Genomic DNA, 22,595 nt, shown 5'->3' with positions numbered 1-22,595 from the left:
AAGGAAGGGATGCGTGATACGTATTTGTAGACGATATGCCAGGCATTGATCTGAGTATGTAATTTGTTACTGATTGATTGCCACTTAGAATTTTATGTTCGTTTTATATTTGATAAAGAAGTCTACACACCTATCTTCTGGTCCTTGAGTCGCATGGAGTAACTCCTTATGTATAAGCAACATATGTACCTCTTCCTATCTAGTGAAATGGGTAAAATCCTGTTCTCAGAGTAGCTTTGGGCCAGGCTGAATGTGTAGTGATTTGAAGAGGAGACAGATGAAAGAGACCCACGAGAAGAGCTATATGGCCCCACCAGCAGCTGTTCTTTTGCAAGTCAGTTCTGAAGAGGTTTCTTTCTTTTCTTTTTTTTTTTTATTCTTATGTTAATCCCCTACATTACATCATTAGTTTTAGATGTGGTGTTCCATGATTCATTGTTTGTGCATAACACCCAGTGCTCCATGCAGAATGTGCCCTCCTCAATACCCACCACCAGGCTAACCCATCCTCCCACCCCCCTCCCCTCTAGAACCCTCAGTTTGTTTTTCAGAGTCCATCGTCTCTCATGGTTCGTCTACCCCTCCGATTTCCCCCGCTTCTGAAGAGGTTTCTAAGGACCCAGAATAGAGCTCTGTCCTGGGTGCTAAAGGTACTTTTACTCATCTTTGTCTACCTAAGGACTGTTTCAGGCACCATCAAAGGAACCAGAGATCGGTTTCAGCATTTAGGGGAGAGGCAAATTTACTTATAAGGTAGTACATAGTCAAAGGTAGGAGTGCTATATTTACTATTCTGTTCAAGGGGCCAAGGTTTGCCAGGGATACATGGGATCGTTGCGTACAAGGTTCCTCTTCTGGTTTCCAGGAAAACAGCTCCATAAACAGTATAAACTCAAGATGACTAGTTTGGGACGATGAAAGCCACACTTACTCACCTTTCAATAAACTATATATTATAACCGTTACTGAGGTGTCCTACATGTGATTAAATATTTTTAAAATACAAAATTCAGTGCCATCTGTTTCAACAGATTTCTGTTCTCCTGGTCCCTCTGGCACCTCTAGTGGTTCAGCCCATCCTGTGAAGGTTGAAGAACCTTGAAAGGCCCAACCTGAATTGAAAGAGGGAAGCAAAGAGCAAGGTTTCCTAACTTGGACTGGATGGACATCACGCTAGTAGGGGACTGCCACTCTTGCTCTGGTCTTCCTGTCTTCACTTAACTCACACTGGGTCCTATACTGGCTGTCATCCCAAAATTGTGGTGATGCTGAATCTCCAGAGCCTGGGCCCTTCCCCTTCTTTGTAGGAATGAGTTTTTCATAGGACAGCCCCACAACTCTTACTCCTTCTACATGTCACTTCTGAGCCCTAGGACACTTTATTATTTTTTTTAATGTTTTATTTATTTATTCATGAGAGTCAGAGAGAGAGAGAGGCAGAGGCAGAGGGAGAAGCAGGCTCCCTGCCCAGCAGGGAGCCCGACTCGGGACTCGATCCCAGGACCCTGGGATCATGACCTGAGCCAAAGGCAGACGCTTAACCATCTGAGCCACCCAGGCGCCCCAGCCCTAGGACACTTTAAAAGGAGGCTTTGGGTCTAGACTGTAAAGATTGGGGTTAATTTTACTCTAGGACTCCCAGAAAATATTGTCAAAGCGTGGTCTCTTTAGAATAGTTGTAAGTGGCATAGGGTAGGAGCTGAGTACCACGCAGATAACAGTAAAGATGTTTTAATGATTTAGGAATCTAATATTCAAATAATTGATTTATTTTCTGAATATAATTTTATTGGTATAAGATAAAGTATTACTAAACTAGCCGATATTGTTCCTGGACAGAGTACCAGTTCTGAACTCAGGTTTAGCTGCTTGCCACTCCAAATCAACACTCGAGAGACAAGTGATGGTGGGAAAGCAAAGGTTGCTTTATTCAGGAAGCCAGCAACCTGGGAAGACGGTGGACTAGCTTCTCAAAGACCATCTTGCCCATCCAGACCAAGGTGGAGGCTTTTAAAAGGGAAGGCATGGGACAAGGGGGAGGGGGGCTACATGGAGGAGAAGCAGGTGCCCCAGCAGTTAGGTGTATGTCAACATGACCCTGAACAGACCTGCTGGTATTCATGGCACCTGTTTTTGAATGTAGTCAGACCTTATCTTCTGCGAAAGTTCGGTTCTTCACTCCTTAAGGCCAGTGGTCTGCAAATTGCAAGGAAAGTAGGTTAGTTCTGTTGCAGACCAAGGGACTTAGGTCAGCAAGCAAGGAGCCCATAAACTTGAAGCGAGCTGGAGTGCTGTTACAATATCAAATTAATCAAGACCTCTATGATTTCAAAAGCCAGTATAAATTATATCAGTCTCACATTGCTGAGGGATCATTGCTTTGCATAAATAATTGAAACTTTGAAAGAGGCCATGAAGTAGATTAAAGTACGTTCCCTAGAACATACATGAGGTGTGGAGTTACTTAGTGTGAACCTAGACTAGTGATGGTCACCTTGTTACCAATGCACGATAAGTAGAGAAACCTAGAGTAAGCCTCAGAAACTTTAACAGCAGTTTGGCAGAAGATTCTTTTATGTGTTATATCTAATAATAAAAAATTGGGGCTTGTATTTTGTATCCTTCGCTTTTTATTTCATTTTTCTAATAATGCTTTGTTACTGTATTTTCCAAAAGTACCCATCTGGGATGGCTTGGAAAAACAAAACGGGTCCTTTACCACAGAGTCTGAGAAACACTGAAGTAGGAGCTTACAGTACACCCTCGCAATGTCCTATGAAGTTCTTAGATACTCTGATTCATACCATGTTCCAAATTTTGAAAATTGGTTATTCATGCATGAGTCTACATAAAATTTTTAATGAAATCAATGTTCATTTTTGCAAAGATGATTTTTTAAAGAGAAAGAGCTGGTCCGGGATCAGAAGCTGGTCTGTAAAATGGTGCAGTGCCTGGATCTACACTTCCCAAAAAGGAGTGGAAAGCAAAGTAGATGATAATACTCAAACTTTAATTCCTAGACCCAAATCGTGCTTCTAAAATTAAAGCGTTCTTGTGCAAATATCCTGAGCCCTTCCTGCAATAAAGAGGCAGGCTGATATCCCCGGCGTGCCAAGACCCTCGCACCCGAGTCCTCGGCTGAGGGAACATCCCGCCCTGCATCCCGCAGGCGCTGAAGGAGCCCCGCGCGTCCTCTGGCACACCTGCGCCGCCTAGGGACGACGAGAGTCCGGATTGGCTCGGGCCCGGCCCCGCCCCTCGGCCTACCTCACCCCACCCGGGCCCCGGCTCCGGGAGCGCACGGCGGGCCGCGATTGGAGGGCCCAGCGCGGAGTCGATGACGCGAGGGGAGCGGGGGCCCCGCCGGGCTCTGATTGGACAGCGGCGGCGGCGTGGCCGCGTAGGGTGACTGGATTCCTCTGCTCCGGAGGCGGTGGCGGGGCCCCTGCGCGGCTCGGCGGTGGGGAGGGAGACCATGCGGAAAGTGGTGGTGGTCACCGGGGCCAGCAGGTGAGGCGTCCTCGGTGGCCGCGGCGGCGGCGGGTCAGGAGTCGCAGGGAGCAGGAAGTACAGGGCCGGACCACCGCAGGCGACCCCCGCCCCTCCCCGGAGCAGGCGTCCCCGGCCTTGCCCGGTGGGGCGTCGCGCGAGCCCCTGCCCCGCAGTACCCGGGTCCTCGCTGCGCCCGCTCCGGGCGTCCGGCGGCTCGAGGCGCACAGTAACCAGTGCTGGAACTGAACGTGACGGCGGAAAGGAAAACTGGAGCGTCGCGGGGGTCCTGCTGATGTCCGGGACGAGGGCGCTTCCCACGCGCACCCCGCCTCCTCCAGCTGGTCCGTGTCGACCTCGGTGCCCGGCGCTTAGCGTCGCGACCGTCGTGTGCTCCCAGTGTTGTATCTGTGCAGGACTTTGCCCCCCAGATAAGGTTCAACACCCATGAGTAGTGGGTCGGGGGTGGGGGTGTCATTCCACCCAGCACAGAGCTAGACACCTAGACACGCTCTTAAAAAAGTAAACCTCTACCTGGCGAGGCGTGGCAGGAGTGCAAATAACCATCACCGCCAGTTCCTAATTATTTCAGGGCCGCCCATGTGGACTCTCGGCCTCTTCTGTCCCCCGCTTTTATTCCTCATCCGCACTTCTGTGAAGAATGTGGGGAGGATGACACCAACCAAACCATTCTGCCTGTTGCAGTGGGAGGTTTTGAGGGATTAAGGCAGAGGATATGTCAAATGTCATCTAAAATCCGTCCGCTTTCGCTTACCTAGCCACACCCATGTTAGCTCAGCGGCGTGGCAGGTGTCTGTGAGTGCCCTGAACAACTGATAGGGTGCTTCCTAAGCTGAAGTCCGAGTCGGAACTGTTTTTGTGTGTTTCTTTTTTTTTAACGTATATTGTGATGTATGCACTTGGATATTTATTGTAAAGACCTACTGTTCTCAAGTGAGGAGGAGTAAAGGTAAATATATTTGATGCTCTGTTGGCAAGGCCCAGGCTTTGGTTGTGCTCAGCCCAGCTGGTCTTGAGTGGTGTCCTCATTTACCGTGTGGTTTCAAATGCCATTTCTGAAGGAGTTTATCTGTCTTTGTCTTGTGCCCTCATCCTCCTGCTCTTCCCTGGTGCCCATCTTATGTTTCCTCTTCGTACCTGCTGCTTAATCAAGTTGAGTTTTTTCTCTTCCCGTTGGTTATTCGATCGTAGTAGTTGAGAGGGACTTGCCTCCTGCTGTGTTACTGTAACATTCACCCATTCCTTGTTGGGAATTGCTTGTGCTCCGGATGGTGGCAGCGATACCAACAGGTAGTAGAGCTCTTGCCCTTGAGGAACCTAGACAGCAAAGTAAAACATGCACGCAGGAAACGGCTAATACGATGCTCGTGTCGGCTCTTGCTGGTGATGTACGGACTCCCTTTCATGAGTGTCGTAACAAGTACAGCATGCAAACCACCCGATGAAAAGACAGCGCTCATGTGCTCTCAGAAACACAAACTGGACAGCCTCCTGGGCGAGTGACTGACTATTCAAGTTGGGGGGGGGTGTTCCTTCTTCTGTGAATAATGTTTGAGTCTTCTTTCCTCTGCCTGGGCTCCTCATGGGAGCCCATGTTGACAACAGCGGTTTTCTGGACCAGAGAGCAAAGCCTCCTATTTGGCGCCATCTGAATGAACGCGTCTCCTGTCTCCGAATTGTCCTCACAGTGGCGTTGGCCTGGCTCTCTGCAAGCGGCTGCTGGAGGAAGACGATGAGCTGCACGTGTGCTTGGCGTGCAGGAACGTGGGCAAAGCGGAGGCTGTCCGCGCCGCGCTGCTGGCCGCTCACCCCGCCGCCGAGGTCAGCGTCGTGCAGGTGGATGTCAGCAACCTCCGGTCAGTCATCCGGGCCGCCAGGGAGCTCAAGCAAAGGTATGCCTCTTGTTGACGGGTTTTCTCTCACGCAACTGCATGAGACAGCAGTGAATAAAATAAGAAAGGAGAGGAAAACCTAAACATCTTACACCAGGTGCAGTGTAAGAAGTTAGGCTGAGGAGATCCGTACAGAGTGACCCGTGGTGTCTCAGGAGCACATTTTCATGCTCAGTCATAATCGCGATTATTTCATGAGGATTAATTTGAATACACCTTGATGTGTGATTAGTTGGGTGGACATTATGGTAACTCCCTTCTGAATACAGTTTTTGCATCTTTCCTCCGTGTAACGACTTCGTTAAGTAGGTTGGACAGGTGCCTAGGACTTGATATTGGTTGGGTTGGTCTGAGAACCCACATCTGCACCCTATTTCTTCAGAGATTTTTTTCCCCCACAGGCCCTTAAAGATTTGTTTACATCTGCATGGTAATTGGCATGTAATAGGCATTTGAGAAATATTTGGTGTAGGAAGGAATAGAGTCCTTGGACGTATGACTCCCTAGAAAGTGTACACAAAATTGCATATAGGTGCACAATGCATTTTTTCTGGGGAAGGGGGCATGCTTTTTTTTTTTTTTTTTTTAATTCTAGGAGGAATTTATGGTCCAAAAAGGTCAGGAGCCCCACACTAGTCCACACTCAGCCCTAAGGATATGGGAATAATTAATTTTCAAACATTTTTGTAATTGAGGTCCTTAAGGAACAAGAGCTGCTTTATTTCCTTGGACAGTAAAACGAAGTACAGTAAAGACACAAAAGGCCTTTTTGGTAAAGGCATTTGCTGAAGAAGACAACTCTGTGTTTTATGTATGGGGATTGCTAGCCCATTTGCATTTCCCTGTTGCAAATGCACGAGTTACAGAGCAAAGGTAGAGCTGGTTTTCTCACCCTGCTCTTCTAGTTTCAGCCTTAGCCTCTTGTGAAATGTCATTTCTCCTAGAATTTTCTGCCACATCGTCTTTCTAAAACACCGAGGAGATTTTCTAGGTTCCATATCCCCTTCTCTTCTATAACTTTGAGTTGCCAAGTCTGTGAAGCTGCACAGTAAACGTCCTTACTGAGTTAAAGACCCTACAGTTAGTATGGAAGTTTTGAGCTCAAATCAGGTGATTTCAGGCATTCCTTTCCCCGAACCTTCTCAGCCAGCTGTCCTTCTGTTTTGTATAGATTTAGTTATATTTCCTCATTTAGCAGAAAAGAACTTTCACCCTCAGTCAAGAATAGCACATTCCAGGCCAACAGACACATGAAAAAATGCTCCACATCACTCAGCATCAGGGAAATACAAATCAAAACCTCAATGAGATACCACCTCACACCAGTCAGAATGGCTAAAATCAACAAGTCGGGAAACAACAGATGTTGGCAAGGATGCAGGGAAAGGGGAACCTCCTACATTGTTGGTGGGAACGCAAGCTGGTGCAGCCACTCTGGAAAACAGTATGGAGATTCCTCAAAAAGCTGAAAATAGAGCTGCCCTACGACCCAGCAATTGCACTACTGGGTATCTACCCCAAAGATACAGATGTAGTGATCCGAAGGGGCCCCTGCACCCCAGTTGTCATCACGCACTGAAATAAAGTTCTCAGACAATGATCGGGGAGGACGGGCAGGACCCACCTCTGTGAGGGGGCAGCAGCTGGATTCTGCGCGTAGCTCTTGTTTCGTTTTGTCAGAAAAGCAAGGACAGGTGCCTCAAAGCATGGGAAAGGAGTACAAAGGAAGGGCAGTTACCTTGAAGACGTGAGGTAGGCCTGCACCTTCCCCTACAAGCAGGCACATAGGAAGGCAGTCACGGGATAAGGGAGAAGCGGGATGTTTGTGCTAGCAATCACCTGAGGCAGGAAGGGGGCCTGAGGCTTACCTTCTTTCCTAGCTCTTAACCTGTGCCCTGCCCCAGGAGATCATGGGTTCCTGTTCGTACCAGGCTATTGCATTCAGTAGCCCAAGACCAGGAACGCTGTTGATGTTTCAGCTGCTTCCGTAGTCACACCTGAGGGCTGACAATACATTTTCTAAGAATAACTCCACACCAGTATTTATGGCAGCAGTGTCCACGATAGCTAAACTCTGGAAAGAGCCCAGATGTCCACTGACAGATGAATGGATAAAGAAGATGTAGTATGTGTGTATATATATATATATGTGCACACATACATATATATGCGCACACAATGAAATACTACTCAGCCATCAAAAAGAATGAAATCTTGCCATCTGCAATGATGTGGATGGAACTAGGGGGTATTATGCTAAGCGAAATAAGTCAATCAGAGAAAGACAATTACATGATCTCACTCATGTGGAATTTAAGAAACAAAACAGTATCATAGGGGAAGAGAGGAAAAAATAAAACAAGATGAAATCAGAGAGTGAGGCAAACCATAAGAGACTCGTAAGCATAGGAAACAAACAGGGTTGCTGGAGGGGTAGGGGTGGGGGGATGGTGGTAACTGGGTGATGGGCATTAAGGAGGGCATGCGATGGAATGAGCACTGGGTGTTATATAAGACTGAGGAATCACTGACCTCTACCTCTGAAACTAATAATACACTATGTTAATTAATTGAATTAAAAAAAAATAAAAAAGAATAGCCCTTTCCAGTACAGCGACTTTCGAGATTTTAGGTTGTAACATTCATAATATTAGGTCACTTAGAAGAACTTGAGGCAGCAGGGCTGTAAGGTGGGAGGGAGCATGGAGGTAAGGCGCACCTGCCATCAGCATTTCAGTGCAGCTTCTGTGTGTTCATTTCATCCCCAGAAGTGCTCCTGTTGGGATGAGTGCTCTCCTCCAGACTTAGCAAATGCTAGTTATAGTGATATTCACAGATGTGGGAATGTGTGCCGATTCCACATACATCTATTGCTTATGTCGAGACTCTCCCGCCCTTAATGGCCCAAGTGATTGTCTGTGATTGTAGACCTGAAGTGAATTACAACTGAAGAGAGCTTGGGAAGGGCCCGTCTGTTGGCTAACACAGCACCATTCCTGACACCTGGGCTTTCTGGCTGTGCGCCTCTCTTCTGTAAGCTATGTGCAGAGGAAAAACTAGTGAGAAATTGCAGTTCTGCTTTATCTGGAAGAGAGCGATTGTGTCGATCATTTAATCTTTGAGAGTAGTAAATATGCCGTTTTACTGAGCGCAGACCTGAATTTGGTGTTCTGCTGCAGTTTCCACTCTTTTGAGCATTGCCTTTCCACTTCGAGCAAAATTTGTTAATGTTCTTAGATGGCAGTTTGCACATTAGGTAATGGAACAGCCAACAATTGATGGGCCCACGTGCATCAGGGAAATACAGATCAGAACCACAATGGGATCCCAACTCACACCGGTCAGAATGGCTAAAATCAACAACTCAGGAAATGACAGATGTTGGCGGGGATGCCGAGAAAGGGGAACTCTCCTACGCTGTTGGTTGGAATGCAAGCTGGTGCAGCCACTCTGGAAAACAGTATGGAGGTTCCTCAAGAAGTTGAAAATAGAGCTGCCCTATGACCCAGCAATCGTACTCCTAGGTATTTATCCAAAGGATACAAACATAGTGATTTGAAGGGACACCTGCACCCCAATGTACACACACACACACACACACACACACACACACACACACACACTGGAATACTACTCAGCCATCAAAAAGAATGAAATTGCCATTTGCAATGATGCGGATGGAGGTAGAGGGTATTATGCTAAGTGAAATAAGTCAGTCAGAGGAAGAGAAATACCATATGATTTCACTCCTATGTGGAATTTAAGAAACAAAACAAAGGAACCTAGGGGAAGGGAAGAAAAAATAAGATGAAAACAGAGAGGGAGGCAAACCATAAGAGATTCTTAACTCTAGGAAACAAACTGAGGGTTGTTGGAGGGGATGTGGGTGGGGGGATGGGGTAACTGGGTGATGGGCATTAAGGAGGGCACGTGATGTGATGAGCACTAGGTGTTATATAAGACTGATGAATCACTAAATTCTACCCCTGAAACTAATAATTCACTATATGTTAACTAAATTGAATTTAAATAAAGAAAAACATAGACTTTATGGCACTTACATGGATGGCCCAGTAGTATCCACATCAGCATTTTAAACAGAAAGTTTAGTAATTAGAGTCATTTGGGGCTGGTAATTACTTACAGAATGATCAAGAAATGTTTGTGTGCCATCTGTCCTGGTAACATGGATGTATTTTAAGGTAGCTGTGGCCCGTATTGTCTTGGACTCTACAGAAGAGGGCATGGAGATAGCGTAATGCATAGAATTGTAGGAGATATTATGAACATTCATGGTGCCTGTGAGTATCATGAGGGCAGGCTTGGCCCTTGTTCAAGAGGAGTATGCTAGATTAAGGCCTACGGAGGTTTAAAAATGAAAAAGCACTCTCAAGTCAGCATGTCACTGTTCTCTCTATGACAGGTGTCCTGGAAGGAGCTTTCCAAGAGTGCCGTACCCCCACTCAGCTTCTGTCATGTGATTGTATTCTTGTGAGCTTTCACCATTTTATGATACAGAGCCCCTGGCCACGAGCAGTGAGCGGTTTCCACATGGATCGGCTGCCTTACTAGATATATTGGCATTCAGGTTCCAGCATTGACGGCTCAGGTTGGGCCATTACTAATATTATATAAATTCTACTTATCAATAGGGAAGATGTGAATCTTAAAAAAAGTAGACAACTTTCTAAGACCAGATGGAGAGTGGGTTTAATAGGCAGAGGGTTACCACCTGTGGTTCCTAATTGGGAGGACAGAGCTGGAAGGAGTCTTGATCTGAAAAGATTTAACTTCAAAGCCCATTATAGTTCCCCAAATTCTGTTTGAAGCCACTGTCAAAAAAAAGAATACTCAAATATTTACTGTGGCTGAAGAAACAGCATTGGGAAAGAAGTGGTGTAACCCTGATGTGTCATGCGTCCCCTTCAGAAAGCATTTTCTGTCCTTCGTAGGCTTTCTTTAGTCCAGTTGCTCTAGAGATGAACAGTCTTGTCTTGGTGTTTTCCTTGCAGGTTTCAGAGATTAGACTATGTCTATCTGAATGCTGGGATCATGCCCAATCCACAGCTGAATATCAAAGCACTTTTCTCTGGCCTCTTTTCAAGGTAATGTCCATTTTCTAGATGAACTGAGTGGAAGGAATCAGTTGTTTGTTTGTTTTTGCCTGGTTTTGCCCTCAGTAGGTTAAGTTAGGGGGATGAGGGGCGGCTGAGGAGAATAAAGACAGGAAGTATTGCAGGGAATGGGTGCTCTAGGTCTCCAGGACATCCCAAGTGGCTAGATGCTTCGGAAGGTCCATGTTTGATCTGCCGGGATGTGTCTAGTAGCAAGAACATCTCAGAATTGGGCAGAGTTGTCAGTGAGATTGTCCGAGTTGTTAGTACCAAAGCTGCTTTGGAAGCATTTCCCAGCTCTGTGGCAGATACTCTGCCCCGGAGGTGGGGGAAGTGCGTAGAACCAAAGGTCTCCCCGGGAGATTCTTAACACACAGTAGCACAGTGGCTTCCAAAAATGTTTGATCACAACCTACAGTGAGAAATAAATCTTATCTTGTGACTTACATACTTAGGGCATTCTTCGTACATTGCTACTTTTGTTTTACTTCTCTTCCATTACACACACACGCGCGCGCGCGCGCACACACACAGGTCTTGACCTAGTAAATGGATCTCACAGCAAATTACTGTGTTAATGTGTTTGGTGCTTTAAGAATTCCCAGTAAAAAACCAACCTGTGTAACTTGGGCAGTTAACCATCAGTTTGTGCAGGGGAAGACTTTTTCTCCTTTGGCACGGCTGTTATTTCCCCAGAGAAGTTCACCTGCAACCTGATGTGGAAAAAAAGTGAAAAGAGTTTTAGCAGCAGATTTTTTTGAGTCAGGGTCCAATGGGTAGTATGAGTTATAATATAAATACTTCTCTGAATTGGGGGAAAGGAAGCATTTTTGCATCTTATTTATATACACACAATAACACAGTCTGAGAAATAGGTATTTTTATAGGATCAAGGAAAATGCAGTTTTGGGCCGGGGAGGGCGGCAGGGAGGGTTTTCCAGTATTTTCAGTTAAAGAAGCTTTTAAAAGGCATACAATTGTCTTCTCCTGTTTCAGAAAAGTGATTCATATGTTCTCTACAGCTGAAGGACTGCTGACCCAGGAAGATAAAGTCACTGCCGATGGGCTCCAGGAGGTGTTTGAAACCAACGTCTTTGGCCACTTTATTCTGGTAAAAGGACTGGGCTCAAGAAGCTCATATTAGTGCTAGAATCCTAAAGGCTGGCATGGACATGTCCCAGGCCTGTTTGTTAAGCTCATTAATTTATGGCTAGCATAAAATCCTTGAGTATTTAAATGGGGTGATCACTGCACTCTGTGAAAACATTGCTTCCCTAAAGCATTTGATTGATATATTTTCTTTTTTTTCTTTTGGTGTCAATTTTAGAGAGCAGAGACAAAGTGAGAAAGAAACACACAGGTGCCTTCAGAAACAATGTACAGAACTGTGAGGAGGTGTACCAGTCCTGTTCTGAACGGTCTTTGAAACTGGGCTTGGTGCCAGATAGGAGAGGGGAGTGGGCAAGCCACTGTTAAACAAGAGTCCATAATTAGGCTCTTATTATCTTGACTTCTGATTCTTCAGCATCTATACCGTGTGTTATAGTTCCAGGCACACATGCATGTAAGCGAGAGACGTGTAGCTTGTCTCACCTGTTCTGCACTCTTGCTCAGGCATGATCCCAGGGGACAGCTCTACTGTCTAGATTAAATAATGCCCAACTGTGTCGCTGGTGGCCTGTCATTGCCCGGTGTTGGAGGAACCCCGATGCTGGGTTGGCCTGCACAGAGCCTGTATTTCTGACGCCTCTCTATTCACCGCCACTCTTCTTCACCTTCAGCCCCATTTCCCTTAACATTGGAACTCTTTGAGCACTCGCCTGTATTTACAGTAAATGAAGATGTAGGCAAATGTTGGGATATTGTGGACCCACTAAAAGAAATGAGGTAAATGTTTTGCACTTATGTGGGACAGCCTCTCATATTTTATTATGAAGAAGAAATAGCAGGGGCCTGTATGTATAGTGTGAGCTCATTTGTAGAAACAGAAGAAAATCCATCTCTATGTAGTGTATATAAATGTATATAATATTTCTAGAATGATGCAGATAAAACTGGGAGCAGTTTTATGCCTTGATTAACTGGGGTGCCAGGATATCAGGGATGAGGGGGAGCTTCATGTTTCATTCTATAACCTTTAGTGCTATTCATTTCATGCGATGTGGTGTCACTTTTTCAATGACAAAAGTTAATTAAAATGTAAAGTTAGAATGGGATTGAATTCTTGTCTGGTCTTTCTTTATACCTTTACACAGATCCTCTATCTAATATTTCCTTTATCTTTTTATAATACTCGTTCTTTGCTTTCTTTTTGAATTATTAAATTAATTGGTAATGATAGAAGATAATTATCACTAGTCTGTTAAATTTTTGATAAATCTAGTGCTTAAAAATTAAGTTGTGGGACGCCTGGGTGGCTCATCAGTTAAGCGTCTGCCTTCGGCTCAGGTCTTGATCCCAGGGTCCTGGGATCGAGTTCCGCATCGGGCTCCCTGCTCAGTGGGGAGTCTGCTTCTCCCTCTGCTGCTCGCCCTGCTTGTGCTCTCTTTCTCTCTCCTTCTCTCTCTCTGACAAATAAATAAATAAAATCTTAAAAAAAATAAAAATAAAATAAAAATTAAGTTGTTCAGAAGATCAGGTATTTGGGTCATCTGGGTTGGGGGAATGGCAGAGGAGAGTCATGGCTGTGGGCATGATGATCATAGGTGTCCTGATGACATGACCTATCCTTGTGTATCCTTATATAGGGAGGCATATCAGGAGGGGTTTTGGAATGGATTTATCTAATAAAGTCGTCAGAAGGCTTAGAATGCTTCCCACTCCTTTCAGATTAGGTTTAAGAATCTTACCACTTCTTCTAGAACACAAACTTGGATTCTAGGTTCAGGTGTAAATGCATTGTATAAATGGATCATCCATCCCCAGTTTGATTATCTGTAACATGACCAAACTTTTATCGTTGTTATGAAGAGTAGAGGTAATTTCCGTGAAGTTCCAAGCACAGCATAGTATTACAGTCCAGGAACCAGTTAACTGATTTAATCTCATGTGTATGAGTTATCTTGATTGCATTTGACTTACTTGTTCATTGCAAACGTGGAGCGCATCTGGAAGCTTTCCTAGGTTTTTCTTTAACACAATTTTTGTTTTAGAATAGTTTTAGACTTACAGAATTACTGCAAAACTAGTACAGAGAGTTCCTGTATCCCCCTCCGCCCCAGTTTTCTCTACTACTACTATTTGTTGCAGTAGGAGAACCAATACTGATACCTTATTAATGGAAGTCCAAACTTATTCAGCTTTCTTCCATTCTGCCTAATGTTCCCTCATCAGTTCTAGGACCCCTTCTTGGACACCACAGTACATTTAGCTGTCTCCTCAGGCTCCCCTTGGCTGTGACAGTTTCTCAGATTTCCCTTGTTTTTCATGATCTTGACAGTTTTGAGGATTCTAGCTGAGGTATTTGTCCTCAGTTGGGATTTGTCTGAAATGTTTCTCATGGTTAGACTTGAGTAACACGTTTGCGGGAGGAGGACCACAGAGGTGAAGTGAAGACCATTCTCGTCACATCACATCACATGAAATGTCACTGTGACTTGTCAGCATTGACGTTCTCTCTGATCTCCCAGCTCGTGTTTGTCAGGTTTTTCATCATGAAGTCTCTCTTTTTGTTTTTCTCTCCCTTTCCATATTGTTCTCTTTGGAAGAGACTTACTATGTGTAGCTCACACTTAAGGGGTTGTGTTTGATGCCCCAGAGGGTCGATTAGCTACATAAATTATTTGGAACTTTTCTGCAAGAGAGGTTTGTCTGTTCTCTATCTAATGCTTTACTCAGTCATTTCTTGGTCAAGTATACTTCAATAAAGCTGCGAAAATAACTTGTATTCCTGTGGGCTTGTGGATATTTATTTTCTACTTTGAGTTGGAAACACTACTTTATTTTCTTGCTCAAATTATTCCAGTTTGGGCCATTGGGTGCTCTTCATGTTGGATCCTGCATATCTCTGATATAGCCTCATCAGTGTGGTTTTCTGTTTTGAGCATGTTCTTTCTGGCACTACAAGATGGTTCAGGCTCATCGGATATATTTCCTGCCCCAGTCTTAGAATCAGCCATTTCCCTAAGGAGATCTGGTTCCACTTTTTTTTTTTTTTTTTAAGATTTATTAACTTCTTTTAGAGAGAGATAGAGAAAGAGAGCTTGAGCAGGGAGAGGAACAGAGGGAGAAAATCCTCAAGCAGACTCTCTGCTGGGCGTGGAACCTCACGTGGGGCTCTATCCCAGGACCCTGAGATCATGACCTGAGCCAAAATCAAGAGTCAGATGCTTAACTGACTGAGCCACCCGGGCATCCCAAGATCTGGTTCCTCTTATAGACAATGGTATTAGAAACCAAGATCTGGTGCTTGTTACTACTGATGGATCAGTAGCTTCTAGGCTAACAGAGCAGGGAGATATACGTGCATGGTAACCCCTATAAGTATTTTTATATGTAACCATCTCTATTTTTATGAAGCTAAACATCTGTTCATACCGATGTCCCTAACCCTAACCTGCATGGGTCATTCCAGCCTCCTCTCTCGCGTGTCTGGAGTAGCCCCTTCAGCAGTGACATTCCTGTTCAGCTCCAGGACACGTTTACAGTGGCTTCACAGCTGTTATCCTCTACTCCAGTAGATGTTGATCCATTTTGTTGTTCCTTTTTTATCAGATTCAGGAACTGGAAGCTCTCCTCTGTCACAGCGACAGTCCTTCCCGGCTTATCTGGACATCATCTCGCAATGCAAGGAAATCTAATTTCCACCTTGAGGACATCCAGCACAGCAGAGGCCAGGAGCCCTACAGCTCCTCCAAATACGCAATTGACCTACTGAGCGTGGCGCTGAACCGGAACTTCAACCCACGGGTGAGGCCTGGCTCAGCTTAACAAAGCACGTACTTGAGGTGCTGTACTCCTTACCTGTGTATGGCATTCAGTGCCTTTCCTGTCACAGTGAGTGTAGGTCTGAATATTCCCATTTGCATGTGAGGACACCACAGTTTGGAGAGGTTAGGTGATTTACCCAGAGTCATACAACTAGTTAATGGTTGAGCTCAGAGTTGAGCCTGGGGCTATTTGACTGTAGGTTGGAATTTTCCCACTAAACCACGCTGTGTCCCAGTGTTTGTCATATCAGATACTATAGGACCTTCAGTAGTTACAAAGCCTTCTGGATAGTGGTGGTCTTTGGTGAGAGTCCAGAGCTCTGTCTTTCTGAGGACTCTGGGTTTTGGGGATGTTTCTTTGCAGAAAGTAGCCTTGCCAGGCTCATTGTGGCCTCTGGTCTGGAGCTTACTGCTCTCTGGATGTCTCTCCTGCTCAGGTCTAAAACCTTCCTGAAAATCTCCAGTCTTTCCCATGGCATTTTCCTTTGTTTGCTTTGACTCTGCTGTTTGAGTGTGGGGCTGGGGAGAAATTTAATTCCACTAATATTTACAGAAGACCTGCCATGTTTAGGGCACTGGGCCAGGCCTAGGGCTGAGGAGAAAGCAGAAAGAAAAAGGTGACCAAGAAACTTTCTGCCCTTGCAGGACCTTCTCTGGTGATGCATCAGACACAGTCAGAGCCTCCTATGATGGTCTCGAATGGGTTTATCCTGTCTATCAGATAGAACTCTCTCTCCTGGAACCCTCTTAGGAAAGAGGATGGTCTAAGCGTAGAAGCTAAGAGCATCTCCTAGAACTGGATTTGAATCCTTGGAAGATTATTTCATCTCCCAATGCCTCAGTTTCCTCATCTGAAAAATAGGGATAAAAATAGTGCCTGCTTCACAGATTTGTTGGGAGGGTTGAATGAGAGGGATGGTGTGAAGCACTCACAGTAGCTAGTAGTCTCAGCATGTGTGTGTCTGCACATGTGTGCACACGTGGGTGTCATTGGGTGGGGGGAGCGACTATCCGTGTGCACACGTTGGGTTTGTGGGTGTGTGTATATGTGTGTGCTGTGATTGTACATGTGGTATGTGCACGTGTATGGGCATCTTGTGTGTATGGGAGGCGTGTGGTCTACACGTGTGTGCATGTGTGTGTGTGTGTTTATGTTGGCTATCATCATCATTACGATTATTATTACTACTATTGTTATTATTTGAGTTCAGTGTGTTGGTCCAGTGGTTAGCCTCCTTCTGAGGTTTCTTGAGGTGTTTCAAAAGTTGTCACGACTGCTTGTGCTCCGGAAGCTTCCTTTTGGGGACAAGGTCAGAGTGGATTAGCTTCTCTTTTCATAAAATGTTCTGGGATTTCACTTAAGTTTTAATTGTCAAGGAAGCTTTGGGATTTCATCTTTTATAAGAAAGAGAGATTTAGCTAATACTGCTGTCTCCTAAAACCTGTATGATTGGTTTTCAGCCCACGGCTTTTCCTCCTTGGCTTTTAGGAAGGGGGAACGACATCCTCTTGAAGGCTTGTATCACTGGGAATGCTGTTGGTCCATGGGGCCACCTGCTAGAGTTTAGTCATCACCCCTCACCCACGTCTCATAACAACACTCAGGTTGTCACAGCTGATCCTTGCGACATGTAGGGGGACTGGGTTCTCGGATGAGGCTGCCTCCTTGTTTGTTTCTTTTGTCGCTCAACATCAGAACATTACAGGTGTCAGAGACCCAGGATTTCAGTTCACAGATGTCTTTACTTAGGACTGAAGAGTCCCTAACTGTTCCTAGCTAGCTCCCAGAATAAGAAATCTTCCTTAGCTATCGCTGGGGGAAAATCTGTTACTCTCTTGGGGAGAAGTTTTGGTCTCTGCTGAGTCCAGGCTCTTACTTCTTTTCAGAGGACCTTTGGTAAATCAAGGGGACCTCCAGGGATTGGATAATCTGTCAGGTACCACGCAGCCTCTGCAGCCCCGAATAAAGGAAGAAAATGCTCCAGCTTCTCTTGCTCGGGGTGCTTTCTGCCCACTGAACTGTTTGTGTCATACTGGTACTTCCTATTTTCATTTGAAAGAAAAAATAAAATTAAAAGTAATAAAAATAAGAGTTAAAATGGTCAATAGCTACATAAGGTAAAATGTAGTAAAAATTGAATTAAGTCAGCTAGTAAAACCAATCCCAGTGCTCCAAGGATTCGTAAAGCCCACACAGGGCCCTCCCTGGTAGCACACGCTGTGTGTTAATTGGGCTCTGTTTCGAGGGCAGATCTTTCTACAATGACAGGTCCCAGGCTAAGGACCTGATGTAGAACTCTTTAGTTGGGGGAGGTGCTTTGTGGAACCACATGCAGCCCTTCATTCACCTCTCATGACAGGAGCTCCCTCCTCAAGCTACAAGTGTGCGGCTTATGTACCTGCAGGGGAATAGACACAAACTTTAGGTTTAGCTGTCTGTTCTCTACTAGACCAGAAACTTCTTGAAGGCAGAGACTGTGTTGTAGATGTCTTTTTTATCTGAAGTGCTTATTATGATCAATAAACCGATCTTCAATTAAGCCAATACCTGGCAAACTCCAGTAACCAGATCCTCCTTTTCTCTTCCAGCCCCAAGTTGGGTTATTCTTTGTTCTGTGAGTTTCTGGAGAACAGAGACCTTGTCTTACTCATCTTTGCATCCTGAGCGCCTCTCCTCGTGTGTCCTCCGGACATGATTCTTTCACTGAAATGGTTTGCCAGGCTTCAGGGGCAGCTCAGAGCATAAATCCTTCATGCCCTGGCTTCCTGATTCATTTGCATATGTCCTTTATTCACAAGCACGTGGATGGGCTGCGTCCGTAAACACTGAATTTGAATCTTACTTTGGCTCCTCCCTGTGCTCCCAGGGTCTGTATTCCAGCGTGGTGTGCCCAGGCACAATGGTGACCAGTATGACCTGTGGAATTCTCCCTCCCTGTATGTGGATGGTACTGCTGCCCATCATATGGCTGGTAAGTGATGAACACTTCAGCTCTTCGACCCAGGACCAAAAAGGTGTGTTTAAGGGTTGGGAACTGATTTAAGAAGTCGAACCAGAAGGTGGCAGAGTTTCATTTCATTTGAGGTTTTTGAAGTTCCTCACTGTGTAACCTCTGCTTTGTACACCCTGCTATCCCCCTGCCTCACCATCCGAATGTCCCCTTCTCTGTCAGCGGCTGTGTCTTTGATCACACACCATAGCTCCCAGGAATTCTAGGATGACATAATTTTGAGAAACCTGTGTTAAGTGCTATTCAACTAGATTTCTCCAAGCTCTCAATGTGGTCATATGCATTAAAAGTTCCCAAGAAGGGGATGGTTGTGTATGGCCACGGAACCATGTTTTTGCTTGTTCTTTAGTTTTGTGTTTTGAGCGTCTTGCAGGACCAGCGTTCCTTCCCCATTAGAAAATGCTACTTATAGGAAATGTTTCTCTCTTCCAGAGCTCTGGAAAAAATGTCCCTCCATGATGGCAGGTATAAGAAAAAGATGAGAAGGAATTATGCCCCCATGTTAAAAGTGGTTGGCTCAGAGTGATGGAGATTAAGTGATATTTCTTTTTTAGACTTCTTTAGTTTTCGGTACTTAAAAAAATGTTCTCTGATGAGAAGTGCAGATTATCTTTTTTAGTATATAAATGAATAATGCTTTTGTGACTCTGTTCTACACCGCCACAAAATGACGGTTCTTTTCTTTTCCTCAGCTTCGCTTTTTTGCAAATGCTTTCACTGTGACGCCGCACAACGGAACGGAAGCCCTGGTACGTTGTTGGAGTTGCAGCTGCATGTAGGGTTGCTTAGCGGATATAAACTGAAGTTCACTGGAAGTGGGAACAATCTCAACAGAAAAGATAAGCTCTGTGAATAATCAAGGTCCTGTTTTGGACTAAGGGGGGCCATGAGCCTGAGGACAGAGGATGAGGAGTGAAATTTAGAAGTGTAGTATCTACCACAGTGCTGGATACTGTGTCGTAGGGACAGTGTCTCTGCAGAAACAAGGTACACAGCAGCTAGAGGGCAGAGCAGCGGAATACTGCAGGGGCAGGCAAAGCAAGATGGTAGCCAGGCCAACGATTCCCGTTCCCATGGAGAAGGTGCGTCTTGTAGGCCAAGAGTAAAGGTGACACAGTCCAACTCCATTTCCTTATAGGACGATTCTCTTTCCTCTGTTTAAATATGAAGAGAATCAAGTTGTGACTTTATTAGAAAGGCAGTGCATTTCCTTAAATGGCAAATGGATTACGTGTGTTTCCTCATCAATGGCAGACATTACTCATTACTCAAACCATGTCTCTGATGATTCGTCAACAGAAGGTCCCAAAGGCACCTTCTGCTCATGGATCAGAATTGTCCCACGAGATGAAGCTTCTTTGTCCTCTGTCACTGTAGTGCTCATACTTAGTAGATTCTTAAATCTTGGCTGCATTGAAATTAACTAAGGAAAACATTGAGAGAAGCAGTTGGCACTCTTGTTTTGATAAATGTTGCAGAAATAAATGCATTTGTCGTAGGAACACAAATTGATTGTCAAAGCAAGTGCTTTTAAACCAGTTTTAATTAGTCCTTCATATATTTGCCAAAGCATTAGAAATAGTATGTGGTCCTTTAGAGATTACTCATTCTACACATGTACTCAGATACTAAAAATCAAGTGTGGAGGTCAAGTATATATTGAGTATCAGTGGTGCGAAGAATAGTTAGAAGACAAAATCTCCATTTACTAAGGTGCTTAGGGTCATGTTTCGGGGAAAAAAAAGAATATAGAAGAGAGGCGAGAAAATAAGACATTTTGTCATCAGGTGGTGAGTAGTTGGACTGATCAGAAAGGAGGATCATTGAAAGCTGGGCTGGTGGGAGCAAGCTTTCCTCACTAAGTAGGGCTTGATCTGGGCTCTGAAGGATGAGCTGGATCTGGATAGGACAGCATGACCCATGGCACAGTTTAAAAACTTTGTGACCCTGCTGGAATTTCCTAAAATGTGGATGGATGCCTCGATTGCCACTTAGCAATGGTTGTAAATGCTGGTAGATATGGATGGATGAGGGTTTGGGCCTAGCGCACGTGTGGTAAGAATCTCTGCAATCCTCAGGTGAGTTTCAGCTCCTTACGTGGACTAAGCTGGAGTGGCCGAAGGCACAATGGTTCAGCATGTGGACTTTAGAGTTCGACTGGTTCTGTTCAAATCCCACTTCTCCCGTTTCTGGCTATGAAGTACTGGGCACATTTTTTCACTCATTTAAGCCTTTTATTATCTGTAAAGCAGGAATTATGGGCATACATGAGAGGAGGCTTACCATAAAGGATTTTGTGTATTTCAGCATTTCAGATTTTTTTAAAATTGTATTTATTTATTTATTTTTTTAACTTTTTTTTATTAACATATAATGTATTATTTGTTTCAGGGCTACAGGTCTGTGATTCATCAGTCTTACACAATTCACAGTGCTCACCTTAGCATACACCCTCCCCAGTGTCCATCATCCAGCCACCCCATCCCTCCCACCCCCCTCCACTCCAGCAATCCTCAGTTTGTTTCCTGAGATTGAGTCTCTTATTGTTTGTCTCCCTCTCTGGTTTAGTTTTGTTTCATTTCTCCCTCCCTTCCCCTATGATCCTCTGTCTTGTTTCTCAAATTCCTCATCAGTGAGATCATATGATACTTGTCTTTCTCTGATTGACTTATTTCGCTCAGCGTAATACCCTTTAGTTACATCCATATCGTTGCAAATGGCAAGATTTCATTTTTTTGATGGCTGAGTAATATTCCATTGTATATATATACCATATCTTTATCCATTCATCTGTTGATGGACATCTGGGATCTTTCCATAGTTTGGCTATTGTGGACATTGCTGCTATAAACATTGGGGTGCAGGTGCCCCTTCAGATCACTACATTTGTATCTTTGGGGTAAATACCCAGCACTGCAATTGCTGGGTTGTAGGGTAACTCTATTTTCAACTTTTTGAGGAACCTCCATACTGTTTTCCAGAGTGGCTGCACCAGCTGCATTCCCACCAACAGTGTACGAAGATTCCCCTTTCTCTGCATCCTCGCCAACATCTGTTGTTTCCTGACTTGATAATTTTAGCCATTCTGACCTGTGTGAGGTGGTATCTCATTGAGGTTTTGATTTGTATTTCCCTGATGCTGAGTGATGTTGAGCACTTTTTCAGGTGTCTGTTGGCCATTTGGATGTCTTTTTTTTTTAAAGATTTTATTTATTTGTCAGAGAGATAGAGAGGGAGAGAGCAAGCACAAGTAGGGGGAGTGGTAGGCAGAGGGAGAAGCAGGCTTCCTGCTGATCAAGGAGCCCAATGTGGGACTTGATCCCAGGACCCTGGGATCATGTCCTGAGCCGAAGGCAGACGCTTAACCGACTGAGCCACCCAGGCGTCCCCATTTGGATGTGTTCTTTGCAGAAATGTCTGTTCATGTCTTCTGCCCATTTCTTGATTCGATTATTTGTTCTCTGGGTGTTGAGTTTGATAACTTCTTTATAGATTTTGGATACTAGCCCTTTATCTGATATGTCATTTGCAAATATCTTCTCCCATTCTGTCAGTTGTCTCTTAGTTTTGTTGACTGTTTGTTTTGCAAAAGCTTTTTATCTTGATGAAGTCCCAATAGTTCATTTTTGCTCTTGCTTCCCTTGCCTTTGGCGATGTTTCTAGGAAGAAGTTGCTGTGGCTGAGGTCGAAGAGGTTGCTGCATGTGTTCTCCTCAAGTATTTTGATGGATTCCTGTCTCACATTTAGGCCTTTCATCCATTGTGCATCTATTTTTGTGTGTGGTGTAAGGAAATGGTCCAGTTTCATTCTTCTGCATGTGGCTGTCCAATTTTCCTAACACCATTTGTTGAAGAGACTTTTTTCCATTGGACATTCTCTCCTGCTTTGTCAAAGATTAGTTGACCATAGAGTTGAGGGTCCATTTCTGGGCTCTCTATTCTGTTCCATTGGTCTATGTGTCTGTTTTTGTGCCAGTACGATACTGTCTTGATGATGACAGCTTTGTAATAGAGCTGGAAGTCCGGAATTGTGATGCCACCAACTTTGCTTTTCTTTTTCAACATTCCTCTGGCTATTTGGGGTCTTTTCTGGTTCCATATAAATTTTAGGATTATTTGTTCTATTTCTTTGAAAAAAGTG

The 22,595-nt window shown here is 44.7% G+C and overlaps 1 protein-coding gene across 3 annotated transcripts in view; it reads left to right on the top strand.

Moving 5' to 3' along the window:
• The first annotated feature begins 3,353 nt into the window (after positions 1-3,353).
• HSD17B7 (hydroxysteroid 17-beta dehydrogenase 7) overlaps positions 3,354-22,595 on the top strand; it is a 28,368-nt gene continuing 9,126 nt past the window's right edge. Inside the window, exons 1-7 of one of the 3 annotated variants that reach the window (XR_014146610.1) lie at positions 3,355-3,510; positions 5,199-5,402; positions 10,415-10,507; positions 11,513-11,627; positions 15,230-15,424; positions 18,312-18,459; positions 19,148-19,204. Coding sequence is in view for 2 of the 3 variants with exons in the window: in XM_081825230.1 (XP_081681356.1) it covers positions 3,476-3,510; positions 5,199-5,402; positions 10,415-10,507; positions 11,513-11,627; positions 15,230-15,424; positions 18,312-18,416; positions 19,148-19,204 (804 nt within the window). In the remaining variant the exon portion in view is untranslated. Of the gene's footprint in view, positions 3,511-5,198; positions 5,403-10,414; positions 10,508-11,512; positions 11,628-15,229; positions 15,425-18,311; positions 18,460-19,147; positions 19,205-22,595 lie in introns of those variants that run through there. The other 2 variants (XM_081825230.1, XM_031020692.2) reach the window with 2 other exon arrangements.

Source organism: Leptonychotes weddellii, chromosome 6 (assembly GCF_054177405.1).
Source record: "Leptonychotes weddellii isolate Sample4059 chromosome 6, ASM5417740v2, whole genome shotgun sequence".
NCBI lineage: Eukaryota > Metazoa > Chordata > Mammalia > Carnivora > Phocidae > Leptonychotes > Leptonychotes weddellii.
Note: the sequence above shows the minus strand (reverse complement) of the source record. Positions and strands in the feature narration are given on the sequence as shown.